The sequence below is a fragment of the Martes martes genome (assembly GCF_963455335.1).
Source record: "Martes martes genome assembly, chromosome: 17".
NCBI lineage: Eukaryota > Metazoa > Chordata > Mammalia > Carnivora > Mustelidae > Martes > Martes martes.
In genome coordinates, this window is record NC_137905.1 from 57,638,254 (window position 1) to 57,662,238 (window position 23,985).

Sequence of the window (23,985 nt, forward strand, 5' to 3'; positions counted from 1 at the left end):
TGTCAACAATTTGGTCTGTTTTTTCCCAGTTCTGTTTCTCTGAGCAAGTTTATAAGGAAGAGTGTTCAGGTAGCCACGGTTTCTCCTGATTCCCTCGGAGCCTAGCTAAGGACTAAAAGTCTACCCAGGGACACCTTTGGGGTAGCCTGTCTCTGCCTTCATTTCTCCAGAATTTTCCTACGCAGGGCCAGGAAGTAAGCAGACCACAGACAACAGAAAATAAACCTCTGGGGCGCCTGGGTGGCTCGGATGGTTGAGCTTCTGCCTTCGGCTCAGGTCATGATTCCAGGGTCCTGGGATCGAGCCTCATGTCAGGCTCCTGGCTCCTGGCACCTGGCTGGGTGGGGAATCTGCTTCTCCCTCTCCTCATGCCTCTTCCCCTGCTCGTGCGCTCGTTCTCTCTCTCTCTCATGGATGTATAAACCTTAAAGAAAAAAAAGAGAAAAAGAAAAGAAACCTCTTTTCAAACATACATAGAATCCTTTTCCTATGACCATATATTTGGTCAGGTTACAAAGAATGCATCCATCCCTCCAAAAATTGAAAGGACAAGTGGCATTTATGCTCACATGCAGGAAATGAAGAGATTTAAAGGAGAAAATGAAAACATAAATAAAAGATGTTTACAACAAGAAATTATAAAATATTTCCATTAAACAACTCTAGGATAAAAAGGAAAATATAAATGAAAATTGTGAAAATGGCACACCTTCAAAACAATTGAACATAAAAATTATGTATGAGCACATATATTTTATGTTTATAATTTCAAGTTTTTGTTTAGTTTTAGTTTTGTAGTTTTATGCTTTTCATAAAATATCTTATACATTCATACTTATAAATTTTATAAGTTGTATATAAGTTTTAGATATGAAACATTTTCTATAGACATGTATACATAGGTTTATAATTTTGTTTTTATGTTTACATATCTAGTTTGTTTTTAAATTATTTTTCCTTTTTCTTTTTTTTTAAAAGATTTTATTTATTCACTTGACAGACAGAGATCACAAGTAGGCAGAGAGGCAGGCAGAGAGAGAGAGAGGAGGAAGCAGGCTTCCCGCCGAGCAGAGAGCCCGATGCGGGGCTCAATCCCAGGACCCTGGGACCATGACCCGAGCCGAAGGCAGAGGCCTTAACCCACTGAGCCACCCAGGCGCCCCATCCTTTTTCTTTTTTTAATTTTGATTTTTTAAAAAGATTTTATTTATTTATTTGACAGACAGAGATCACAAGTAGGCAGAGAGGCAGGCAGGGAGAGGAGGAAGCAGGCTCCCCGCTGAGCAGAGAGTCCGATGTGGGGCTCGATCCCAGACCTTGGGATCACGACCCAAGCCAAAAGCAGAGGCTTTAACCCACTGAGCCACCCAGGCGCACCAAGGTAAAATTAATTTTTATGGGGGGATGTGGGAGGACGGAACGTGGAAACAAAAAGAGTGAATGCTATGGGACGCATTTGTGCAGTGGCCCAAAGGTATGCCCATGTGTTTGCTTAAGAACGTTTCGGGCGAGCAGTAATTTCTCCTGCTGATCTGCCCCGGACAGGTGTAAAGAAACCAAGTGTGTGACTGCAGATGTCGACGGCGACACGTGGTGGGACACCTGACTGATACTCTAAAACGAGTGAGTTTTGTTGTTGTTTTTTTTTTTTCGAAGATTTTATTTACTCATTTGACAGAGATCACAAGTAGGCAGAGAGGCAGGCAGAGAGAGGAGGAAGCAGGCTCCCTGTTGAGCAGAGAGCCCGATACCAGGACCCTGGGATCATGACCTGAGCCAAAGGCAGAGGCTTTACTGAGCCACCCAGGCGCCCCTAGTGAGTTTGTTTTTATCACACAACAAAACGTCTCAAAATAGGCAGCTGTTACCCTTGGCTGAAAGGCTCCGTGAGTCAGTGCCCGGGAAGAGCCGGCATGAGAGACTACACGGGCCTTCTCTTGGGCCGGAGGCAGCACGTCCTCTCAGACAAGCCGCAGATGCTACATGTGACTGGCATATCCCTATGTAGGACTTTCTTCTATCAGAGAAAGAGACATCCTTTCTTTCCTTTCCTGAATCCTCCAGAACGCTTTCTTCTATAGTTCTGATGTGAGAAACAAAGGCAGAAGAAAAATTACTGAATTTCCTTATTACCTACAGCCCCCTGACAAGTCTTTGAAAAAGGCGGAGTGCCATTCCTCTAGGAACTCAGCTGCCAGCATGTTGACACTTAGCTAAGCGGAAAAGGCAATCCTACTAGACTGACCCCCTCCCCCCCCCGCCCCCCATCCTGTAAGTCTCCTTTAACATACAAAAATTCCGTTGGGGGGCTGCCTGGGTGGCTCAGTCGTTCAGGGTCTGCCTTTGGTTCAGGTCGTGATCCTGGAATCCTGGGATTGAGCCCCTCATCGCATCGTGCTCCCTGCTCAGTGGGAAGCCTGCTTCTCCGACTCCCCACCTCCTCCCCACCTCCTCCCCACCTCCCCGTTTGTGTTCCAGCTCTCACGGTCTCTCTCTCTCTGTCAAATAAATAAAATCTTAAAAAAAAAATTCTTTTGGAAACTTCCTTTATCTCTACATAGACCCCCCCCCCAATACATGTTGGCATTCATCTCCCAAGCGTATGACCCACCAATATAGATCTGAAGGGTCTCATGACTCAGGTTTTATTAGACGGTAATAAATGGCCTTTTCTTAAGAATCGCTAGCCCTCTGAAAGTCCTGAAAATCTTGCTTCCAAAATTCTTTTTTTTTTTTTTTTTTTTTTTTTTAAGATTTTATTTATTTATTTGACAGACAGAGATCACAAGTAGGCAGAGAGGCAGGCAGAGAGAGAAGAGAAAGCAGGCTCTCCACGGAGCAGAGAGCCCGATGCGGGGATCGATCCCAGGACCCTGGGATCATGACCTGAGCCGAAGGCAGAGGCTTTAACCCACTGAGCCACCCAGGCGCCCCTCTTGCTTCCAAAATTCTGTAGAGACTTAGACTATCCCTATCTCCCTCCCAACTTGAAAGTATATAATGAGCCACTCCTCCTGACCCCAGGGCAGCTCTTTCCTTTTTTTTTTTTTTTTTTTAAGATTTTATTTATTTTTGAGAGAGAGAAGAGAGTGAGCATGATTTGGGGCAGGGGCAGAGGCAGAAGCAGGGAGCCCAGTGCAGGACCCAATCCCAGGACCCTGGGACCATGCCCCGAGCCAAAGGCAGATGTTTCACCCACTAAGCCAGCCAGGCGCCTCCCCACCCACCCCAGGGCAGCTCTTTCTGCCCACAGGTCCTGTGCCCATGCTGTAATAAAACCACCTTTTTGCACCAAAGACGTCTTAGGAATTCTTTCTTGGACATTGGCTTTGAGCCCTAACATCTTTCCTACATCAATCTCCACGACTGTGGAGACCACCTCTATTTAGTTATGATTCTACTATTTCATACCAGCTTGGCAAAATACTTGCCACATAATAGAAACTAAAGAATATATTGAATAAATAAAAGAATAAATGAAATACAAAAGTGGCTTAAGATCAAGCTCTAGAATATCCTTGTGACTTTGTGCCGGAAATTTCTGGCTTGAACCCAGGGCTCTCAAAATTTCATTTGTTAAGAAATTGCGCAGTCTCTGAAGCTCAGGTTTGTGCGCTTAAACCATCAGGATTTACTTATTCATGCCTTCATTCCCGAATTCACTTAGCAGCCTCAGGGCCTGTGGATGCCCCCCCCCCCTCGGTGAACTCCTGAGGGAAAGCACCTTCCCCAACAGCAGGTGTTAGCTTCAAGGTGTCAGCCGAATTCCAGAGGCCAGAGAGAAACCAACAGAACAAAAGACACAGAATGGATTGTGGGCCTGGCTCCGGTAGGAGCTTGTTGCCTTCCACACGATCACAGGATTCTTGGGGGACGGCTGCCTCATTCAGAGAAGCGGGCGGAACAGGGCCTTACCAGGATTTAGGACATCTCAGCCCTGGCCCTCTGGTTTCTCTATAGCCACGCAGTGTCCGGATTCATAAAGCTCTCCTCGGTGCACGGCTTCCCAAACTTTCCCACCAAAGTTTTCCTAAACCGCAGAAAGAATGATACTCACTCTTGGGAGGTGGTCTAAGGAAAATACAGAAGAACTGACAGATTGCAGGTTTTCTTGATTTTCTTGGCCATCCCCTTTGTTCCAGCACCAGCAGGTGTGCAGAAGAATCTTCCTGTTCAAGAAGCGGCTTCCTCCAAGAAAAAAACCCCTGAAGGGGTGAACAGGACAGGGGTTTTGGAGTCCCCAGGACCTGGATTCGGAAATCAGCTCTGACCTTTGCTAGCCCTGTGCCTTTGGGTGAGTACTTTCCTAACCTCCTTGTGCCTCCATTTATGCCCCTGGAAACCAGAGATTTCAGTAGAAACAACTCTGAGTCGGGTGAAAAGGATTAAATAAAACCTTAAGTGTGGGATTCCTGGGTGGCTCCGTCGGTTGAGGATCTGCCTTCAACTGAGGTTACCATCTTGGGGTCCTGGGATGGAGTCCCACACTGGGCTCCCTGCTAGGGGGGAGTCTGTTTCTCCCTCTCTCCGTCTCTCTCTCTCCCCCTTCCCTCCTCCACCTCCATTCATGAACTCTCTCTCTGATACATAAAATCTTAAAAACACAAAACAAAAACCTTAGGAGGAAATGACACTTTTGACCAGGGACTGTGACGTGCTAGGTGCTAGCAGCAGGGGTGGTAGTAAAAGTCCTAACAATAATCCCTGGTAACTGCTATTTTCATATCACCACTGCCTCGTCACACAATCGGGAATCCAAAAATTCGTCCCTCACACATCTCCTCTTAGTATCTAGCCCCGGGAACTCGTTCACTCCTCGGGTCAGGCCAGCGCAGCCCCAGACCCTGGGTTTGCCCCACACAGGCTGCAATATCGCGCTCCGCCATGAGAAGTAGGTCCTCGTCCTTTGCCCCTTCCTGGCGCTGAGCTCCCCAAACCCTTGGAATTCCTAAGGGAGGAGAGAGTGAAGGGTGTCGTTTGTCATGTTAAAGGCACCGCAGTGTGGGAGTGGGGGTGGGGGGAAGGGACAAGGGACGCCCAGGGTGGGGGCTGGTGGTCCGGGGAGCCAACCAAGGCCCTAGAGGGCTCGAGCTTTCACTCCCCCGCCCCACCTCTGTGGAAGGGAGACGGGCTGGGAGCTGAGTCCAGCCACCGACGGCCGTGCCTACGGAACGAAGCCTCCGTCCGGGCCCTCCAGGCCGGCGAACACGCGGAGGCCCCGCCACGGCCGAAGCCGGGAGCCCCGTCCCGCGTCCTCCGTCCGGCCGTTTTAGCACGGCTGGCGACCCAGTGAGTGGACGTTTGTCCGAGCCGCGTGCACCGCTCTTCGCGTGTTGGTCGAAGCCGGCGAGGCGGGTCACGGGAACCTCCGACGGGCGCCGGCGTCTGGTCGGGGGTGGGCGCGGGCCCGGGCACTGGGCTGCTGCCCGCGGCGTCGGAGTCGTCCCGGCCCCTGGGTCGGAATCCGGTTGAGCGGAGGAGCCCGCCGGGGTCCGAGGACCGTCTGAGGGTGGGGAGAAGAACGGAGCCTGCACACGCGGTCACCACGGAGGTTTCACGCGCGTCCTTACACGAGCGCGCGCCTGCACACACGCAGTCTCTGTGCACGCGCACCGCCCCACCGCCGCGAGGCCCGGGCCCCAGGCTCAGGTGGGGGCTCAGCTCCTGGGCCCCACGAATCCGTGTCACAGCCACTCTGCCGTCGTGCGAAAGCAGGCAGAGTCCGCACACCCGCGGGCCGCACGCACGCCCCGCGACACACACAACGACCCACCCCGGGCCTCGCGCTCGCAGACGCCCAGGCGGCGGGGTCGGGCCCGCAGCGCTCGCGCCCCGCCTCTCAGAACCCCTACCACGAAGGGGCGGGGCCTCGGGCGCCGCCGCCGCGCCCGGCCGTGACGTCATCGCGCGCCGCAGGCGCTCCCGGGAAACGTAGGCTGCGGGCCGGGGAGGCGCCACGCAAAGGACCCTGGGGTTCTTCGTTCTACGTAGGCGCCGGTGGGATTCCCTGCGGGCCTGGAGGAGCATCCCTCCTCCGTCCCTCCCGCGGGTCACTTCGACTGTGGCCCTGACAGATCGCTGCCAGCGCAAGCCCGGGTCCCTCAATCGCACGTTTTGGGCTTGGCCCTCCGGGGCCGCACCGCGCGGAGCCCCGAAGGCCCCGAGGACGTGCAGCCTGAGCTCGCAGTGCGCACGCGCGAGTGCGCGCGGCAGCACCCGCGGGTGAGCCCTGCAGTGCGGAGGGGAGGGCGCTGGGTCGAGAAGCCCCCGGACGGGCATGTGCGGGTGTGCACGCGATGAGGGTGGCCAGCTGCGGAGGCTGGGTTGGGTTCGGTGGATCACGGAAAGACCGCGCCTGAGGGCGTCCATGTGACTTAGCAGGAGGAGCGAGTCCGCCGACCGCACGGTAGGGTCGGTGCGTGCGGGCGGCCCTGTGTGCTGCGTGGGATGGTGCAGGGGCGGGGCCTGGCGCGGCGCGTGCGGCGGCGCCCCCAGGGCCGCTCTGATTGCACGACTGTGCTTACGTACGTGCCTTGCGTGGGCGGGCGGGGGGGTGGGGCTCAAGCCAAGCTTGTGGGAAGGTCCCGGGAGAGGTGAGTGAGCGCGTGCGCGCCGCGTGGCTTTGTTTAGGGGCGGGGCTGAGCGTTCTTGGGGACGCCCAGGGGGCGGGCCGGCGGCCGGTCTACGTGTTGCTCGTGTGAGGGGGCGGGGCCGGCGGGAGCGTCTGGGGTTACGGAGAAGAGTGCGCAGGCGCGGAGGGCGCGGGATGCTGCGCAGGTTTTGGAGCGGGCGCTACCCGGACGCGACCCCTGAGGCCTGAGGTGAGTGTGAATGCGCGTCTGTGAGGCGGTGAGGTTGTGCGGGTCGGGGGTGGCGCGGGCTCGTGAGGCGGTGCGGGGTCGTGAGGCGGCGCGGGGTGGTAGGTCGGGGGTGGTGCGGGGTCTTGGGCCCGGGACGGTGGGGGGCGTGACGCGGGGCTCGAGCTGCGCGCCCGGAGCTGCGTGCGCGGTGGAGGCCGGCACTGTTCGGGATGCGTGGTGGCGGCTGCGTGCGGGAGACGGACGGCAGGTGTGGGAACGGGCGCGTGTCCCGGGACCGTGGGGTTCCCTGTGCGGCGCGGGGCGTTTGGGAGCCGGGAGCGGACGCCGGCGGGCGCGGGCGGCGGGCGCGTGCAGGCGGCACGGAGGCTCCTGTTGGCGGAGCGCGTTCGTGCGGTGCCTCAGAGCCGGGGGCCGGTGCTCGCCGTGCGGGACGCCTGTGGGGTTGCGCTGGCGTCTCTGCCCCGGCGGGAGGGTTCTGCGCCCTGCGCGTGCTGCCCGCCGGGCTGGGGCGGGGGGAGGCCCGAGTGCCCCTCGGTGAGAGGCAGGGCGCGCGGAAGCGGGCGGCCCAGCGCGGGAGAAGCCAGCCAGTGACACAGGTGCGACCCCGACCTGTGGGTGCCGTGGGTCGTAGCGCCGGGTGTCGTGTGAGATTCGGGGGCGGAGGTAGGGTCGCGGTGCTGAATGCCGGGGCGGTTCGGTCTCAGAGCCTGAGAGGAAGGCCCCACGGTGGAGCGCGGTGCTCCCGGTAGCGCAGCTGCCTCCGTGTGGGCGGGAAGGGAGAGCAAGGCCCACGTGGCCTCGGGGACCTGTGGCTGCCGGGGCCGCTCCTCTCCTTTGTAACCGGGGACTCCGGGTTCCGTCACTCAGCACTCGTGCAGCTTCCCGAGAGGTTTCGGAAATCCGCTTCTCGTTTCTCTCCCCAGAGATGGTAGTAGTAGTGATCTTAGCCTTGTGGGCAGTGAGCAACACGTGAGTGAGTGCTTGGTTGTTAAACAATGACCCCAGGGAGCTCACCCCCACCTAGAGAGCAAGATCCCGGGAAGAAAAGCAGAAGTTGAGCCCAGAGCGAAGGTTTCAGGATCGTATAAAATAACCCTAAAGTCTAGGCTAGATAGGTCCAGAATTTTCTGGTCGGGTTCCTGGGAGGGCAGTAGTGGGGTGTGGGAGGGGAGACCAGGAGTCCGGGATCTTGCAGGATGGAGATGTCCCGGGGAGCCTGTGAGCTGAATATCCTGGGTTGGGAAGTAGCAGGGCCCAAGGAGGAGTATTTCCCAATAACACAGGAATCGGAGATGTTTCTGTGTCAGACCAGGGTTTCTCATTCTTTGCGTTGTGGATATTTTGGGCCAGGTAATTTTTTTGTTTAGGGGTGGGTATATGGTGGTGGGGGAGGGCCTGCCCTGCCTGTGGTAGGATGTTTAGCCTTATCCCTAGTCTCTACACACCAGATGGCAGCAGCACATCCCCCTTCTCCGCATGCTGTGAAAGCAAAAATGTTTCCACTCGTTGCCAGGTGTCCCCTGAAGGGCAGAGTCACCCCAGTTGAGAACCACTGGTGTATAGAGCCATGATGAGGGCACACCGTGGACTTTACTAAGGTGAGAGGATGGGGGGGGGGGGCTGGAGGAGAGAGGTGATAAAGGGATGATGATCTCTAGGTGAGAGAGTGTCTGTGGTCTGCAGTCTGCGTGGGCTCTGAGAGGCTTCACTTACTTACTCTGTGGTGTAGTGGCCTGCCATGGGTCAGGCACTGGGCTAGTTAACTGGCAAGACAGATTACTACTCATCTGGAGTTTGCATTTGATAAGAAGACAATTCAGTTTATGTTGAGCAGTCATAAGTGGTTTGAGAAGTACAGCAGGCTGAAGGGATTATGGCCTAAGCACAGGATCAACCCAGATTTCCCATCTCATTCAACCCCAAAGCTGGAAAGGGCCACCAGCAGTGACTTGGTGGTATCCTTTGATCAGGGAATCCAAGAGTTTGGCTTTGAGCTTATCACAGACTTTTCTCCATCAGCACTAAGGTCTGGGTTTGGGGGCGGGGGTGGATCTGATCTTTTGCCCTGGCCCCTGAGGCTCATAGAGACTGGCATAATGGTCCTAAACTATGGCTTCCTGGGGCTCCTGGGTTGCTCAGGTTAAACGTCTGCCTTCGGCTCAGGTTATGATCTGGAGATGCTGGGGTCGAGCCCCATGTGAGGCTCCCTGCTCGGCTGAGAGCCTGCTTTTCCCTCTCCTGCTCCTCTCTCTTGTGCTATGTCTCTCTCTCCCATGTAAATAAATAAAACCTTTAAAAAATAAAAAGAATTATGGCTTCTTATTAGCATCACCTTGGAAAGTTTTTACTTACTCATTTTTAAAAAATTTTTTTTTAAAGATTTTATTTATTTGACAGATAGAGATCACAAGTAGGCAGAGAAGCAGGCAGAGAGAGAGGGGGAAGCAGGCTCCCCGCTGAGCAGGGTACCTGATGCAGGACTCGATCCCAGGACCCCGAGATCATGACCTGAGCCGAAGGCAGAGGCTTAACCCACTGAGCCACCCAGGTCCCCCTTTACTTATTTTTTTAAAGATTTTATTTGGGGCGCCTGGGTGGCTCAGTGGGTTAAAGTGTCTGCCTTCGGCTCAGGTCATGATCCCGGGGTCCTGGGATTGAGCCCCGCGTTGGGCTCTCTTCTTCAGCGGGGAGCCTGCTTCCCCCTCTCTCTGTGTCTGCCTGCTTCTCTGCCTACTTGTGATCTCTGTCTGTCAAATAAATAAAAATAAAATCTTTAAAAAAAAAAAAAGATTTTATTTATTTGTGAGAGAGAGAGAGCACGTGCACCCAGCTTGCATGAGCCGGGGGAGGAAGTAGGTTAGGGCAGAAGGAGAGGGAGAAGCACTTAGCCATTTTTCTATTGATGGGTATTTTGGTTATTTCCAGTCTCTTGATAATTTGTATTTGGTAAGCACTGGCATTGCTCTGAGTGTGTTACGTGGTTTTATTCATTTAATCTTCCAAACAGCCCTTTGGAGTCATTGTTACTTGCCCCATTTGCCAATTGAGGAAGCAGAGGCCTAGAGAGGACATGAGAGTTCACCAGAGAAGGGTTGCAGAGTTAGAAGTTGAACCCAGACAGCCTCCAGGCTCATGCCCTTAACTGTAGAACCTTAACTGCCTATTCCTACAAGCCTTGCCACAATGAATACCTTTGTGTGTCATTTTATCCACATGCAAGGACTTCTAAACACAGTACCGGAAATGAGGTTTACTGTGTTAGGGGGATGTGTACCTTTAATTTTCAAAGATTTGCCAAATTACCCTCCACTGAGGTTGTACTAGTTTCTCTCCTGCCTGCACTGTATGAGAATTCTACCCACAGCCTTCTTGAGTGGGTTTCAGGCTTCCTTGGTCTTTTGGATGCTTGGTGTATATTGAGATAAAAGGGATAAGGAAGGTGAGAAATTACTGTGTGCCTCTTGCTGAGGATAGCTCCTGTAAAGGTAGCTCATGTAAACGTTTAACAGTTAAGGGTTTTTTTACCCCCATATTTGGCAGATGCAAATTTTGAATCCAGAATTATCTAATATCAAACTGCTGTTCCTTCCTCCCCAGCAGTGCTGAGTTTCTCAGAGAAAATTATTCTGTGGGCAGAATAATTGTGGTTTTCTAATTTGGGGTTAGTGCAAACAGCATTGAGAAACCACAAGATGGACACGATTCCACTTCCTGCAATTATCCGTTCTACCTGAGGAATTGGAAGGGAAAAGCCAAGGGATGTAATTGACTGGTGAGTAGTTTAAAGTATGATGTTTTTATCAATACAAGCTCAGATTTATTATAATGTAGGATGCCAGTCATGTGCATGTTTGAAAGTGAAGCAGAATCAACTAGCAGAAGTTTTCTATAATGATAAAGCTGCTTTGGGTTCTGTCCTGGACCACAGAACTGGGCATTACCGTTACAGTTTGGGGATGTTAGTCAAAAGTAGGAGAACTCCCAGACAAAGAATGCAGCTTTGTTCTAACAAACTTTGTGGTAGTGGAGTGCTGGGCCTGGTTCACACTAGATCACAAACCTTTCCCCAGTTCTGTGCTCAGTGACATGAGTTCGGTAGCTTACAGTGGGGCCCTCAGGGGAGTGTTTACACCATGGAAATTGGCAGGTGCTACAAATCACCCAGATAACCCTGCCCTGGAGTCTAATGCGGAGAGAATTCAGGCCTCTGAAGACTCTGGGTAGGCCCCTTTGTCCCTGCTTTCTGCATGAGGGTAGCCTTGCTCAGCACAGTCACAGAATGGAAGGCCAGACCACTTGGTTGGTTACTGAGTCACAACTCCTCAACCTTAACATGAATCTCCCCAAGTCCTGTGGCCACTCTGATATAACAAAGGTAAACATCTCGTAACTGTGGTGCCATATTGATGTCTCTTAAACCCCACCAGAGTGGACACGTATAGACTCCTGTATCACACCAAGAGGGCAGATTGTGCTGCATGTTGGTAGGGGCTGAAGCCTAGGTGCCATTACTTAAAGCTGTGTGGCAACAGGCAGGTCCATGTTGAGGTTCCTTTTTTCTCTAAAGATGGAAGAAGATCATGTGATTTGTTTAAAGTATCTAGTACAGGGGTGCCTGGGTGGCTGCCTCAGGTTATGATCTCAGGGTCCTGGGATTGAGCCCCGCATCAGGCGTCCTGCTCAGTAGAAGTCTGCTGCTCTCTCTGCCCCTCCCCCTGTTTATATTCTTTTTCTCTCAAATAAATAAAATATTTTTTTAAAAATTTTTAAATAAAATATCTCGGGGTACCTGGTGGTGCTCAGTTCAGCATCTGCCTTCAGCTCAGGTCATGATTTCAGGGTCCTGGGATTGAGCCCCACCTTGGGCTCCCTGCTCAGCAGAGAATCTGCTTCTCCCTCTCTCTCTGACTGTCCTCCCCTCTTGTGCGCTCTTTCTCTGTCTTAAATTTTAAAAAAATGAAAGAATTTTGTATAGCCCTCATTCTTGTACTTATTAGCTAAGGAGGTGATGCTGTCACCCAGGGATGAGCATATTCAACACACACACCTGAGCACTTTCCCAGAGCAAGGGGGCAGCACAGTGACTCAGCCTTTCCTAGACACAGCCCACAGCACTGGCCCCACCCCACCCTAACAATAACAATAATGATAAATTCGGCTTCCCTTAGCTGAGCACTGACCATGATACTAGGATCCCACCCAAAGAACTGCACTCAGGTTGAAGAGGCCTCTTCCCTACCTGAGGGGGCCTGGGACAGCTCTTTGAAGAAGTGAAGGCACCACACCATAGCACTTGGGGTGTGCACTTAAGTGGATGGAGACAGACTGTAGCGCCAGATGGACTAAACAAACAAGTTATGTAGTGTTTTGGGGAAGGACTTAGTCTTTCCCCATGTGTGTCCTTTACTCACACTATAGCACGGCCCTTCTGATACCAAATGTGTGGGGTTTTTCCCTCATGAGGCAATTTTGCAACACCAACTGGGCGTCCTACAATTTAACTTAGTTCTAACCACCCTGTCTCCCTGGAGATAGTGCATGATCCCATGGGTTTAGGACTCAATCCCATGAGACTGCCCCTCTGCTTCACAGACCAATCACAACAGTAGGTCCCAGGCTACCCACGAGTTCTGTGCAGCATGGCTACAAATCAGAAGTTCCCGTGACGGTCTCCTCCAGTTCAGCTGATTTGCTGGAGCAGCTCATAGAACAGAGTGAAAACATATTTGCCAGTTTATTAAAGGCTATGTAAAGGGTACAGATGAAGAGCTACGTAGGTGAGCTACATAGATGAGGTCTGGGCGGGTACCAAATGCGGGAGCTTCTGTCCCTGTGGATTTGGGGTGGGCTGCCCTTCCAGCATGGATGTGTTTACCAGTCTGAAAGCTCTCCAGACCCCATACTAGAGGGATTTTGTGGAGACTTCCTCTTGGAAGCATGATCATTAATTCCATTTGCAGCTTCTCTCCTGGAAGATGCAGGGGTGAGGTGGAAAATTTCAAGCTTCTACTCGTGGCTTGGTCTTTTCTGGTGACCAGACCCTGTCCAGGAGCGACCCAGAGTCACCTCATTAGAACAAGAGACGTTTCTAGTGTTCTTATCACTTATCAATTTACAAGCATTTTAGCAGTTCTGTGCTATCAAGGAAGGGGGCAGAGACCAATATACACCTTTTTTATTCTCTCAGTAATAGAGCATTAGTGATCAGAGTTATGGAGAAGAGAGAAGTCAAGGCTGGACAAGAGAGACTGAGAGTGATCGGTAGGAGGGTGGGAGGCAGGTTGCAGTGATATTAGAAGGGTCAGGGTGAGACTGGCAGAGAAGTACGATCGGAGCATAGAGCAAAATGAGTGAGGAACTGAGGCAGGGCTGTGGTAGCACGTTCCGGGACTGTCAAGGAGGGCTGCGTGAGGAAGGAGAGAGATGTAGGACCTTAATTCAACTTCTGTTAATCCTCATGACAATTCCAGGAGTTCTGTATTGTTCTCATTTAACAGGCGAGGAAAATGGTAGAGAGGTTAAGTAACATGCCCATGGTAGCACACCTAAATGAAAAGAGTTATCACACCCAGGTGGTCTGAGTCCAGCATAATGTGTTTACTTATTTTTTTAAAGATTTATTTTAGAGTGTGAGTGAGTGAGTATGAAAGAGTGTGGGGAAGGCAATGCTAGAGGGAGAGAATTTCAAGCAGACTCCCTGCTGAATGTGTAGCCTGACGTGGGGCTCGATCTCACAACCCAGAGATCATGACCTGAACCAAAATCAAGAGTCAGACGCTTAACGGACTGAGCCACCCAGGTGCCCTCAGAGTGATGTGTTTAATACAGCCCTTCCCTCTGACCCAGAGGGTTAGCAGGGTATCTGGGTTAACCTCAGCTTGAATCCTGGCTCTGCCACTTTCTACCCTATGACCTTGAGCAAGTGATCCCTGCTCTGTGCTTCATTTTCCTGGAAATGGTGTTAGTGGAGTGAGGATTAAATGATAATCTTAATAAAGTGATACCTCGCATGTTTAAGCACTCAGTATTCATTTTAGTATTAGTCTTAGTATTATTACTATTGCTTACTACTACTGCTTTTCTCTTTGTAAAGAGAGAAGCATGATAAACTAAATGTTCTTCTGACTGGGTTCCTTTAAGCAGTATAGGGTGATCTTAGGACTTGCATTTGAATTAAAACATACCCATTCTCAAATTCTAAACACAATTATGGTCTTGGTTTCATTTGGCCTCCCTAACTCCACCCTCAAGATAGAAAAAAAAATCTGTAGAGAGAAATATGCATATTTCCATATTCCAGACTGTATGCTACTGTACTTTTTTCATAGAAAAATCACCAAAAGCGCCTTGGTGGCTAAGTTGTTAAATGTCTGCCTTTGGCTCAGGTCATGATCCTGAAGTCCTGGGATTGAGTCCCTTATCAGGTTCCCTGCTCAACAAGGAGTCTGCTTCTCCCTCTGACCCTTACACCACTTGTGCTAGCTTGTGCTCTCTCTCAAATAAATAAATAAAAAATAGAAAAGAAAAATCAAAAGATTTTTATGACATATTCACTATTGCAATGTTGTTGGCACTGAAGTATGTTGATGGCATTCTTTAGAGGTATGTGCTGAACCATTTAGACATGAATTTTGATCGTGTTTATAACTTTGAAATGATTGCAGAAAAAAAGGAAAATGTTAACATTTGGTGGAAAAGGAATCAGGTGCTCATTATACTATTCTTTTCTCTAGATTTCAAATTTTTCAAAAAGGGGATATATAAAGTACACTCCATTTCTGCCTTCTGTAGACCCTGGCCTTCTCCAAAAGACAAATTTAGAGAGCTGAAATGACTGTTAGCAGAAATGTTTCTCTGTAAGATGATGTTGACATAAAATGTCAGCCCAGTTTCATCATGCCAGGAAGCATTCTGGACTGGTTATTGATTCAGTCAACAAGAATTTCTTGAGCACTCCACTGTGCAGGCACATTCTCAGCTCCCAGGAGAACAGTGAATAAAACAAAGTAGCTTGCTCTCAGGAAGCCCAAGTCAAGGTGGGGGAGATTGTCCCCACACAAACACAAACGTAAGGTGTTGTAGGGAGGCAGGTTGTGCTATGAAGAAAATGAGGCAATAGAATGGTATAGACTCCAGTATAGTGTTATCCTGTGGAAATGTAATGCAAGACATAAATTTTAAATTTTCTAGCAGCCACATTGAAAAAGGTGGAAAGAAACAGTTGTTACAGTTAATCTTAGCACATTTTATTTAACTTAATATATCCTAAACATCAATTTGTGATCTATATAAACAAAAATATGAAATATTTTACATTTTTATCATACTGAGTCTTTGAAATCTGTGTTTTACACATGCAGTACACCTCAACTCAGACACTTAATTTTTACTGTTTGATCTGTATTTTTTTATTTATTGAGAGAGAGTGCACAAGCAGGGGGAGAGAGAAAGGGAGAAGCAGACTCCCCACTGAGCAGAGAGCCCAATATGGGATTCATTCCCAGGACGGTGGGATCATGGCCTGAGCCGAAGGCAAACATTAACCAACTGAGCTATGTAAAGGGTACAGATGAAGAGCTACATAGGTGAGCTACATAGATGAGGTCTGGGCAGATACCAAGTGTGGGTGCTTCTTGATCTGTATTTAAATTTCATAAAACTTATCATTGGAAAAGTAGATTCACACACCCAGTTATTTCAAACATTCTTCAAAGTTCTACAGTAATTAAATCGAGGATCAGTTTTTAATTTTAGATTTAATTTTAATTCGTTGATTTTAATATTTATTATTTTACTAAGACTTGAGTAATAAATTAATTGAAACTAAATAACATTAAACACTCCGTTGCAGTAGCCTTATTTCCAGAATTCAGTTGTCACCAGTAGCTAATGCATGTAGAACAGCATAGGTGCAGAGTGACGCAGTGATAGAGGGGCCTGGTCCATGCCACCGAATTTCCCTGTCGGATTACACATACGTGCCTGATGAATTGCCTCTTCGGCTCTTGCATCCCCTCCACCTCTCACCAGCATCCGCAGTGTGTTCACCACATAGCCACTCACCAAATTTTGTTAAATGTTAAGTCACATACGCCACTCCTCAGACTCCTGCTCCCTCGGTGATGTCTTATCATGCTTAGGATCAGTTCCAGACCGCCCACAACCCCTTCGTGATGTGGCCCCTCCTGAACTCAGTCATCTCAAGAGTCCCCCATCTCAGAACTCTCCATCTCACGCATTCTGCTTAAGCACACCATTTACTTCCCTCCACACACCAACTACACACCTGCTGCAGGGCCTTTGCACCTGTTGTACCTCTACCCGGAAAGCTCTTTCCCAAGCATCCAAGTGCCTGACACTTGTACTACAGTCGCACCTCGACTCGGTATTGCATCCTTGGAGAAGCCTCCCTCAACCACCTCTCTACCCCCTGCGCTGTTTTGGGGGGGGTTTTGTTCTGTTTGTATAGCAGTGATCTCAGCTGACACTGTTCTGTATGAACTTGCCATCCCTGGTGGAGTGTGAGGTACAGGGAGCTGGTAATTCTGGTCAAACTCTGCTCTTTCCTCAGCACCTGGGACAATGCCTGGCACAAGGTAGACACTCAGCAAGTGTCAAACAGATGGAAAGCTGTCTTCGTGTTTCATTTGCCTCCTGATCTGGAGCCTTCTGTGAGCTTGGAAACAGATAGCATTGGCTCTGCCCCTTCCCTGACAAGGGTCGGGAATGCTGCAGAAGATATTCTGACCTCCTTTCATGTGTGTCTATGCACCTGTGTGTATGTGTGCTTGAGCATGCTTGTGTGACCAGAGTAACGGACCAGGGAGTTCCTATCCTAGAGACTCTGGAACTACCCAGAAGGCCCCGTTATCCTCATGATTTCTCTTCTCCCACAGCGCCACCTTCTCTGCACTCTGCCCTTCTCCCAGTGCGGACCCTCAAGGGGGAGGAAAGGATGCCTGCTGCGCGAGGGAAGTCCAGGTCCAAGGTAAATAGTCACTGTTCTGGCAGGAAGTTCCATCTTGTAAGACATGGGTCATTTGCTTTCCTTCCACGGAAGCTTCCTGCCTGACAGAATCCCATCCAAGTTCTGGTCTTTGTTTCCTCCCATCAACCGTGGATGGTAGGAGGATGAGAAGAGCTCCAGCAACCCATGTAACCCCTCAGCGCCCTCCTCTCCTTTTTCTCAGTGTGCATGTGGCTATTCGCCTATTTATTTAGCATCTCCAGGTTGTGTGCCTCGGCTGTTCCTAGATGGAAAAGGAGAGCCACCGTCATTTCTCAGGGTAGACAGGAGTGCCCAGGCAGCATCTGCTGAGGTAGAGGAGCATTCGAGGTTGTGCTCTAGAGTTAATCTGTTAATGTCTCTTTGTTTGTATCTGTAGAGCCCGTGCTTACAAGGAGGAGATCTCTCTGATTTCAGAGATTCCACATAACCTTTAATTCAGATTGGGCTCTTTGCAATCAGGCCAGTGAGTCAAGCTTCTGTTAAAAAACATGCTTCACCACTTTAGATGATGAAGTGATTTTCTAAAATAAGCATCGTGAATGCGAGTTCTCTAACAAACGCTTTTTCCACAAACTTGGCTGCTCAGAACATCACATATTTATGGCGCACGGTTTGTGGGTCAGAGATCAGGCATCGTGCGGCATGGCTGGGTCCTCTGCTTTTAGTCTCACAAGGCTGAAAAAAGGTGTTGGCTTACTGTGTGGTCAGACCTGAGGCTCGGGTCCCATCTGAGTCTCTTCAGAACTCACTGTTTATTAGCATAGTCAGTTTCTTCTGCTTTCTACATGCCCACTCCCCCCCCCCCCACAATCTTCAAGCCAGCAATAGCAGATCAAATCAGGCTTCAGATTTCTGACTCCTTTTCCACTCCCCTCTTCCAGCTGCAGAAAATTTCCCTACCGTTATGGGCTCCTGTGATTACATCATCGCCTAGATAATCCAGGATAATCTCCCTATTTAAGGTCAAGTGATCAGTAACCTTGGTTACATCTACAAAGAACCTTTGGCCCTTTGGCTCTTTAGAGAGTGTGTAATTAGGGGCATTAATCAGAAGCCAAATTGCCCAAATTGAACTCTGGGTCCTCCATTCACTAGTTGTGGACCTTCCTTCCATAAGTGACGCTCCCGTCTCTGGGTCTCCCACTTCCTGAACTGTAACATTGCTGTGATTCTCTCACCAGTGCTGTGGTCACTGGCTAACGTGAGTCAGTGCCTGCAGGGAGCTTAGAAAAATGCCTTTCCTTTGTCAGTGTCCAGTAAATCCAGGTTGGTACTGCTTTTTATGGGACATAGTTTTTAATAATAGCTACATTATATTGTATTGTGTTATGTTTTATTTAATGCACCTGCTGCTCTTGGCCTCAGAAGGTCAAATGTTTCCTGAAGATTCCTGGTACCATGTGTCTCCCATGTGTGGGACAAGTTCCTTGTTGTCTCCAGCCATTTGGAAGCATAAACCAGTGGTGAAACGACATGTGATTTTCTGTTTCAGGTGCCAGTGACATTTGGGGATTTGGCCATCTACTTCTCCCAGGAGGAGTGGGAATGGCTGAGCCCCATTCAAAAAGACCTGTATGAAGATGTCATGTTGGAGAACTACCAGAACCTGGTCTCTGTCGGTAAGACTCTCTCCACCCTGTAATCCACAACCAACCCATTGTGGGACATAAATTAGTCTAGTTAGGAAAACAGAAGCCACTGCAGTTTTGTTTTTTAACAGCTGTATTTGTGGGGCGCCTGGGTGGCTCAGTGGGTTAAAGCCTCTGCCTTTAGCTCAGGTCATGATCCCAGGGTCCTGGGATCAAGCCCCACATCAGGCTCTGTGCTCGGTGGGGAGCCTGCTTCTTCCTCTCTCTCTCTGCCTCTCTGCCTGCCTCTCTGCATGGTTGTGATCTCTGTCAAATAAAATCTTTTTTAAAAAGCTCTATTTGTGTATAATTCATATGTTATACATACAAAGTATATAATTCAGTGGTTTTTAACGTATACACAGAACTGTACATCCATCACCAGTCAGTTCTAGAACATTTTCATTATCCCAAAAGAAACCCCATATCCATTAACAATCAGTTTTCATTCCCCCTTGCCCACTAATTCCTCTAGATTAGGCAGATACTAATCTGGTTTCTGTCTATAAATTTTTCTATTCTTGGCCTTTCATAGAAATGGAATCAAAAGTATGTGATCCTGGGACGCCTGGGTGGCTCAGTTGTTAAGCAGCTGCCTTCGGCTCAGGTCATGATCCCAGAGTCCTGGGATCGAGTCCCACATGGGGCTACTTGCTCAGCAGGGAGCCTGCTTCTCCCTCTGCCTCTGCCTGCCTGCCTGTCTGCCTGTGCTCACTCTCTCTGACAAATAAATGAATAAAATCTTAAAAAAAAAAAGTATGTGATCCTTAGTGTCTGGCTTCCTTCACTTAACATTATAGTTTTGAGGTTCATCTGTGTTATAGCATATTATCTGTACCCCCTTCCTTTTCATGGCCAGTAGTATTCCACATTTTGTGTATCCATTCATCAGTTGATGGGCATTTGAGCGGTTTTTCACTCTGTGGCAATTATGAATGTGCTCCTGTGAATATTAACGTATGAGTTTCTGTGTGGTTGTGTATTTTCATTTCTTCTAGGTATATACATAGGAGTGGAATTGCTGTCATATAGTAATTATATATGTAATGTTTTGAGGACATCTGGTTGTTTTAAGAGAATTTAATAGGAAGAATCTACTTAACAGCCATGATTAAAAGGAAAATAGTAGACAGAGGTAATGCAGAGATGGTAACCGCGGGATGCAGCCACCATCCTTGGGCTAGGGATACAAGGGGAGATTTGGGGTGGGGTGGTTTAGGACTTAGAGGAAGGGATTCAGACTCCTGAAGGGAGAGGTGTGTTGACTAGTCTGTTTACACTCCTGAAGGGTCAGGATGAGTGTGGGGAAAAAAGAAGCAGAATTAAAACCAGCAGAGCCCCTGTTGATGGATGCTGACAGGGAGCTTCTGGTGAAGAAGCGTAGTTTGCAGAGCCCCAACCCCTGCACACAAAACAGATCAGAGAAGGGTGGGATTGGGAGCTGAAGGGCAGGCGGCAGCTTAATAGCCAGCCTCCGGAGTTTCTGGTCTGATTTTTCAAGAGCATAATTGGCTTTGTAGACTTGGAAATGAGCGGTTCTGCTTGCTGTGACTGAACTTTCCTCTTCCTCTGCCTGCCCTTCACGTCCTCTGTGCTCCTTTCGTGCTCCTCAGTCCTCATTCCTGTTGACACGGGGCTTGGCTCTGACGTCTGTGCATCCATGTCATGCTCAGTTCTGATGTTTTTTCTTGAATGTAGGACTTTCCTTTCGGAGGCCAAATGTGATCACCTTGCTGGAGAAAGGGAGAGCGCCTTGGATGGTGGAGCCAGTGAGGAAGCGCCGGGGCGTGGGTGAGTGACTGAGAATCGAGAATCAAGGCTTACGTGTCACCGTCGTAAGTGTACCCTCCCATCCTGAGAGGGTGGCCTCTTGGAGGTGTTTGCAAACTGCCAGTTTCCATACCTTAAAGGCCCCAGGCTGGTAAAGAATAAATTCTAGTCTCTTTAGTGTGAGCCCCCAGAAGGAGAATAACCAACATTTAATAAACCCTTCCTGTGTACCAGACGTGCTTCTGAGTATAGGTTCTTCCCGGTCCTGTACGGTAAGTACTATTACTGTTCCTGTCTTATATATGAGGAAACCAAGTATCAGAGATGTTCAGTGACTTGCCTAAGGTAGCCCAGCTAGGAAGTGACAGCAGAGCCGGGTTTGAACCCCACAGTCTGGTGTCAGAAGCTCAGCTCTTAATGCCTCATCCCCACCTATCACATTCCCTGCCTCGGCATGTTCCGCCTTCTCTCATGACAGCATTGCTCATGGTAATTTCAAACTTGCATCATTTTCTTCATTCTTAAAAAAAAAGAAAAACATTTTCCACAACTGTTCATTTTGATTACTTTCTAAGAACTCATTCCCTTTTCTGATAGATTTCTCTTTGGTTAGGTTACTTTTACTTACTTATTTTAACAGTTTTATGACTTTTTTTGTTGTTGTTTTGTTTAAGCAGGGTCCACACCTAGCATGGAACCCAACATGGGGCTTGAACTTATGGCCCTGAGACAGAGTCAGACTCTTAACTGACAGGCAGCCCTGAGTTTTTTTTAATTGTAAAAAAATACATGACATTGAATTTATCATCTTAACCATTTAAAAATATATAGTTGGGGTGTCTGGGTGGTTCAGTGGGTTGGGCCTCTGCCTTCGGCGCGGGTCATGGTCCCAAGGTCCAGGGATCAAGCCCCGCATCGGTCTCTCCGCTTACTGTGGAGCCTGCTTCCACCTCTCTCTCTCTCTGCCTGCAGCTTTGCCTACTTGTGATCTCTCTCTCTGTCAAATAAAAAAAAAATAAAATCTTTAAAAAATATATATATATGTATGTATATAGTTACGTATATTCACATTGTTGTGCAACAGATATCCAGAACTTTTCCATCTTGTTAGAACTTCAGAAACTATATTCACAAAACACTGATTCTTTCTCCATCCTTCCACCTAGCCCTTGGTAGCCACCTTTCTTTGTATTTCTCTGATTTTGATTACCTTGGATCCTTTGTATAAATGGAGTCATACGGTATTTGTCTTTTTGTAAGTGACTTTGTTTGCTGAGCATAATGCCCTTGAGGTTCATCCATGTTGTAGCATGTGACAGGATTTTCTTTCTTTTTTTTTTAAGGCTGCATATTTCACTATATATATCATACTTTTTTTAATCCTTTTATCAATGGCTATTTGGGTTGTTCTGCTTCTTGGCTACTGTGAATAATGCTCCAGTGAACACGGGAGTACAGATAGGTATTTAAGATCCTGATTTCAATTTTTTTTGGATATGTACCCAGAGGTGGGGATTGGTGGATCATATCATGGTTCTGTTTATCATTATTATTATTATTATTGTTATTACTTTAATTAGTTCTATTTATTATTATCTGGGGATCCTCCATACTGTTTTCCATAGTGGCTGCACCATCTGTCATTTCCACCAACAGTATGCAGGTGTTTCAACTTCTTGTCAACACTTGTGATTTTTTGGGTTTTTTTGGTAGTGGCATGAGGTGATGTTGTAGGTTTGATTTGCATTTCCCTAGTGATTAGTGAGGTTGAGCATCTTTTCATGTGTTTATTGGCCATGTGTTTATCTTCCTGGGAGAAGTGTCTATTCAAGTCCTTTGCCCATTTTTAAAAATAGGGTTATTTGTTGATGAGTTATAGTTTTTCATATATTCTGTATATTTGTCCCTTACCTGGTGATTTGCAATTATTTTTTCTTATTCCAATGGTTGCCTTTGCACACTGTGATTGTTTCTTTTGACATGCTAATGTAGTCCCATTTGTCTGGGTTTTTTTGTTTGTTTTTGTTTTTATTTGCCTGTGCTTTTTGGTATCATATCTGAGAAAGCAGTGCCAAATCTAATATCCTAAACCTTTTCTTCTAAGAGTTCAATAATTTTAGGTCTTACATTTAGGTCTTTAATCTTTTTTGAGTTAATTTTTGTATAAGGTGTAAGGTAACGGTCCAATCCAAGGTCATTCTTTTGCATATAAATAATCCAGTTTTCTCAACACTGTTTGTGGAAGAGACTGCCCTTTCCTCATTGAGTAATCTTGGCTCCCTTGTTGAAAATCATTTGTCTAGATATGCAAGAGTATATTTCGTGGCTTTCTATTCTGTTCTCTTGGTATCTTTTTTCCACTACCCCACTGTCTTAATTACTGTTGCTTTGTAGCAACATCTGTGTGTCAAAAGAAACAATCAGTAGTGTCCAACTGACTGAGCCACCCAGGAGCCCCAGAGTTCTCTTTTATTTTCATTTAGTTCAAAATATTTAAAAATTTCTTTTGTGATTTCATGTGTTGTTTTGAAACGCATTATTTAATCTTGATGTAGTTAGGGATTTTCCAGTGATCTTTCTGTTACTGATTTCTAGTTTTAATTTTCCTGTGGTCTGAGAGCATTATGTCATTTCTGTTATTAAGATATGTTTTAAGGCTCAGAGTGTGATCATCTTGGTGAATGTTCTCTGTGAGCTTGAGAATAATGTGACTTCTCCTATTGTTGAATGAAGTGGTCTATGGATGCCAGTTATATCCAGTTGAATGAAGGTATGGTTGAGTTCCCTAATTGATTTTCTGCTTACTCGGTCTGTTCATTTATGAGAGAGGAGTGTTGAAGTCTCTTAACTATGATAGAGTAATTTGATGCTTTGTTGTTTGGCATATACCCATTAAGAATTGTTATGTCTTCTGAAGAATTGATTCCTTTGTCATTATATAATGCCCCCTCTTTTTCCATGATACCTTTCAGTGATTTTAAGTCTGGTCTGTCCAAAATTAATATAACTACTCCGCTTTCTTTTGATTTGTGTTAGCATGGTATATTTTTCTCCATTCATTTACTTTAATTATGTGTCTTCATATCTAAAGTGAGTTTTTTTTTAAGTTTTTTATTTTTTTATTAACATATAATGTATTATTAGCCCCAGGGATACAGGTCTGTGAATTGCCAGGTTTACACACTTGACAGCACTCACCATAGCACATACCTTCCCTAGTGTCCATTAACCCAACCACCCTCTCTGTACCCTCTTTCTCCGGCAACCCTCAGTTTGTTTTCTGAGATTAAGAGTCTCTTATGGTTTGTCTCCCTCCTGATCCCATCTTATTTCATTTATTCCTCTCCTGCCCCCTAAACCCCCCACATTGCCTCTCAACTTCCCCATATCAGGGAGATCATATGATAATTATCTTTCTCTGATTGACTTAGTTCCCTAAGCATAATACCTTCTAGTTCCATCCACATTGTCACAAATGGCAAGGTTTCATTTCTTTTGATGGCTGCATAGTATTCCATTATAGAGATACACACACACACACACACACACACACACACACTACATCTTCTTTATCCATTCATCTGTTGATGGACATCTAGGTTCTTTCCATAGTTTGGCTATTGTGGACATTGCTGCTGTGAACGTTCGGGTGCACGTGCCCCTTCGGATAATTACATTTGTATCTTTAGGGTAAATACCTAGTAGTGCGATTGCTGGGTCATAGGGTAGCTCTATTTTCAGCTTTTTGAGGAACCTC

General features: G+C 47.8%; 1 protein-coding gene across 9 annotated transcripts in view; it reads left to right on the forward strand.

Moving 5' to 3' along the window:
• The first annotated feature begins 1,523 nt into the window (after positions 1–1,523).
• ZNF667 (zinc finger protein 667) overlaps positions 1,524–23,985 on the forward strand; it is a 31,812-nt gene continuing 9,350 nt past the window's right edge. The window contains exons 1-6 of one of the 9 annotated variants that reach the window (XM_080827756.1): positions 6,189–6,406; positions 8,335–8,419; positions 10,488–10,593; positions 16,718–16,809; positions 18,323–18,449; positions 20,157–20,249. In XM_080827756.1, coding sequence (XP_080683882.1) covers positions 16,777–16,809; positions 18,323–18,449; positions 20,157–20,249 — 253 coding nt within the window. In that variant the 5' untranslated portion in view covers positions 6,189–6,406; positions 8,335–8,419; positions 10,488–10,593; positions 16,718–16,776. Of the gene's footprint in view, positions 1,624–4,142; positions 4,295–5,947; positions 6,407–6,748; positions 6,822–8,334; positions 8,420–10,487; positions 10,594–16,717; positions 16,810–18,322; positions 18,450–20,156; positions 20,752–23,985 lie in introns of those variants that run through there. The other 8 variants (XM_080827754.1, XM_080827761.1, XM_080827755.1 and 5 more) reach the window with 8 other exon arrangements.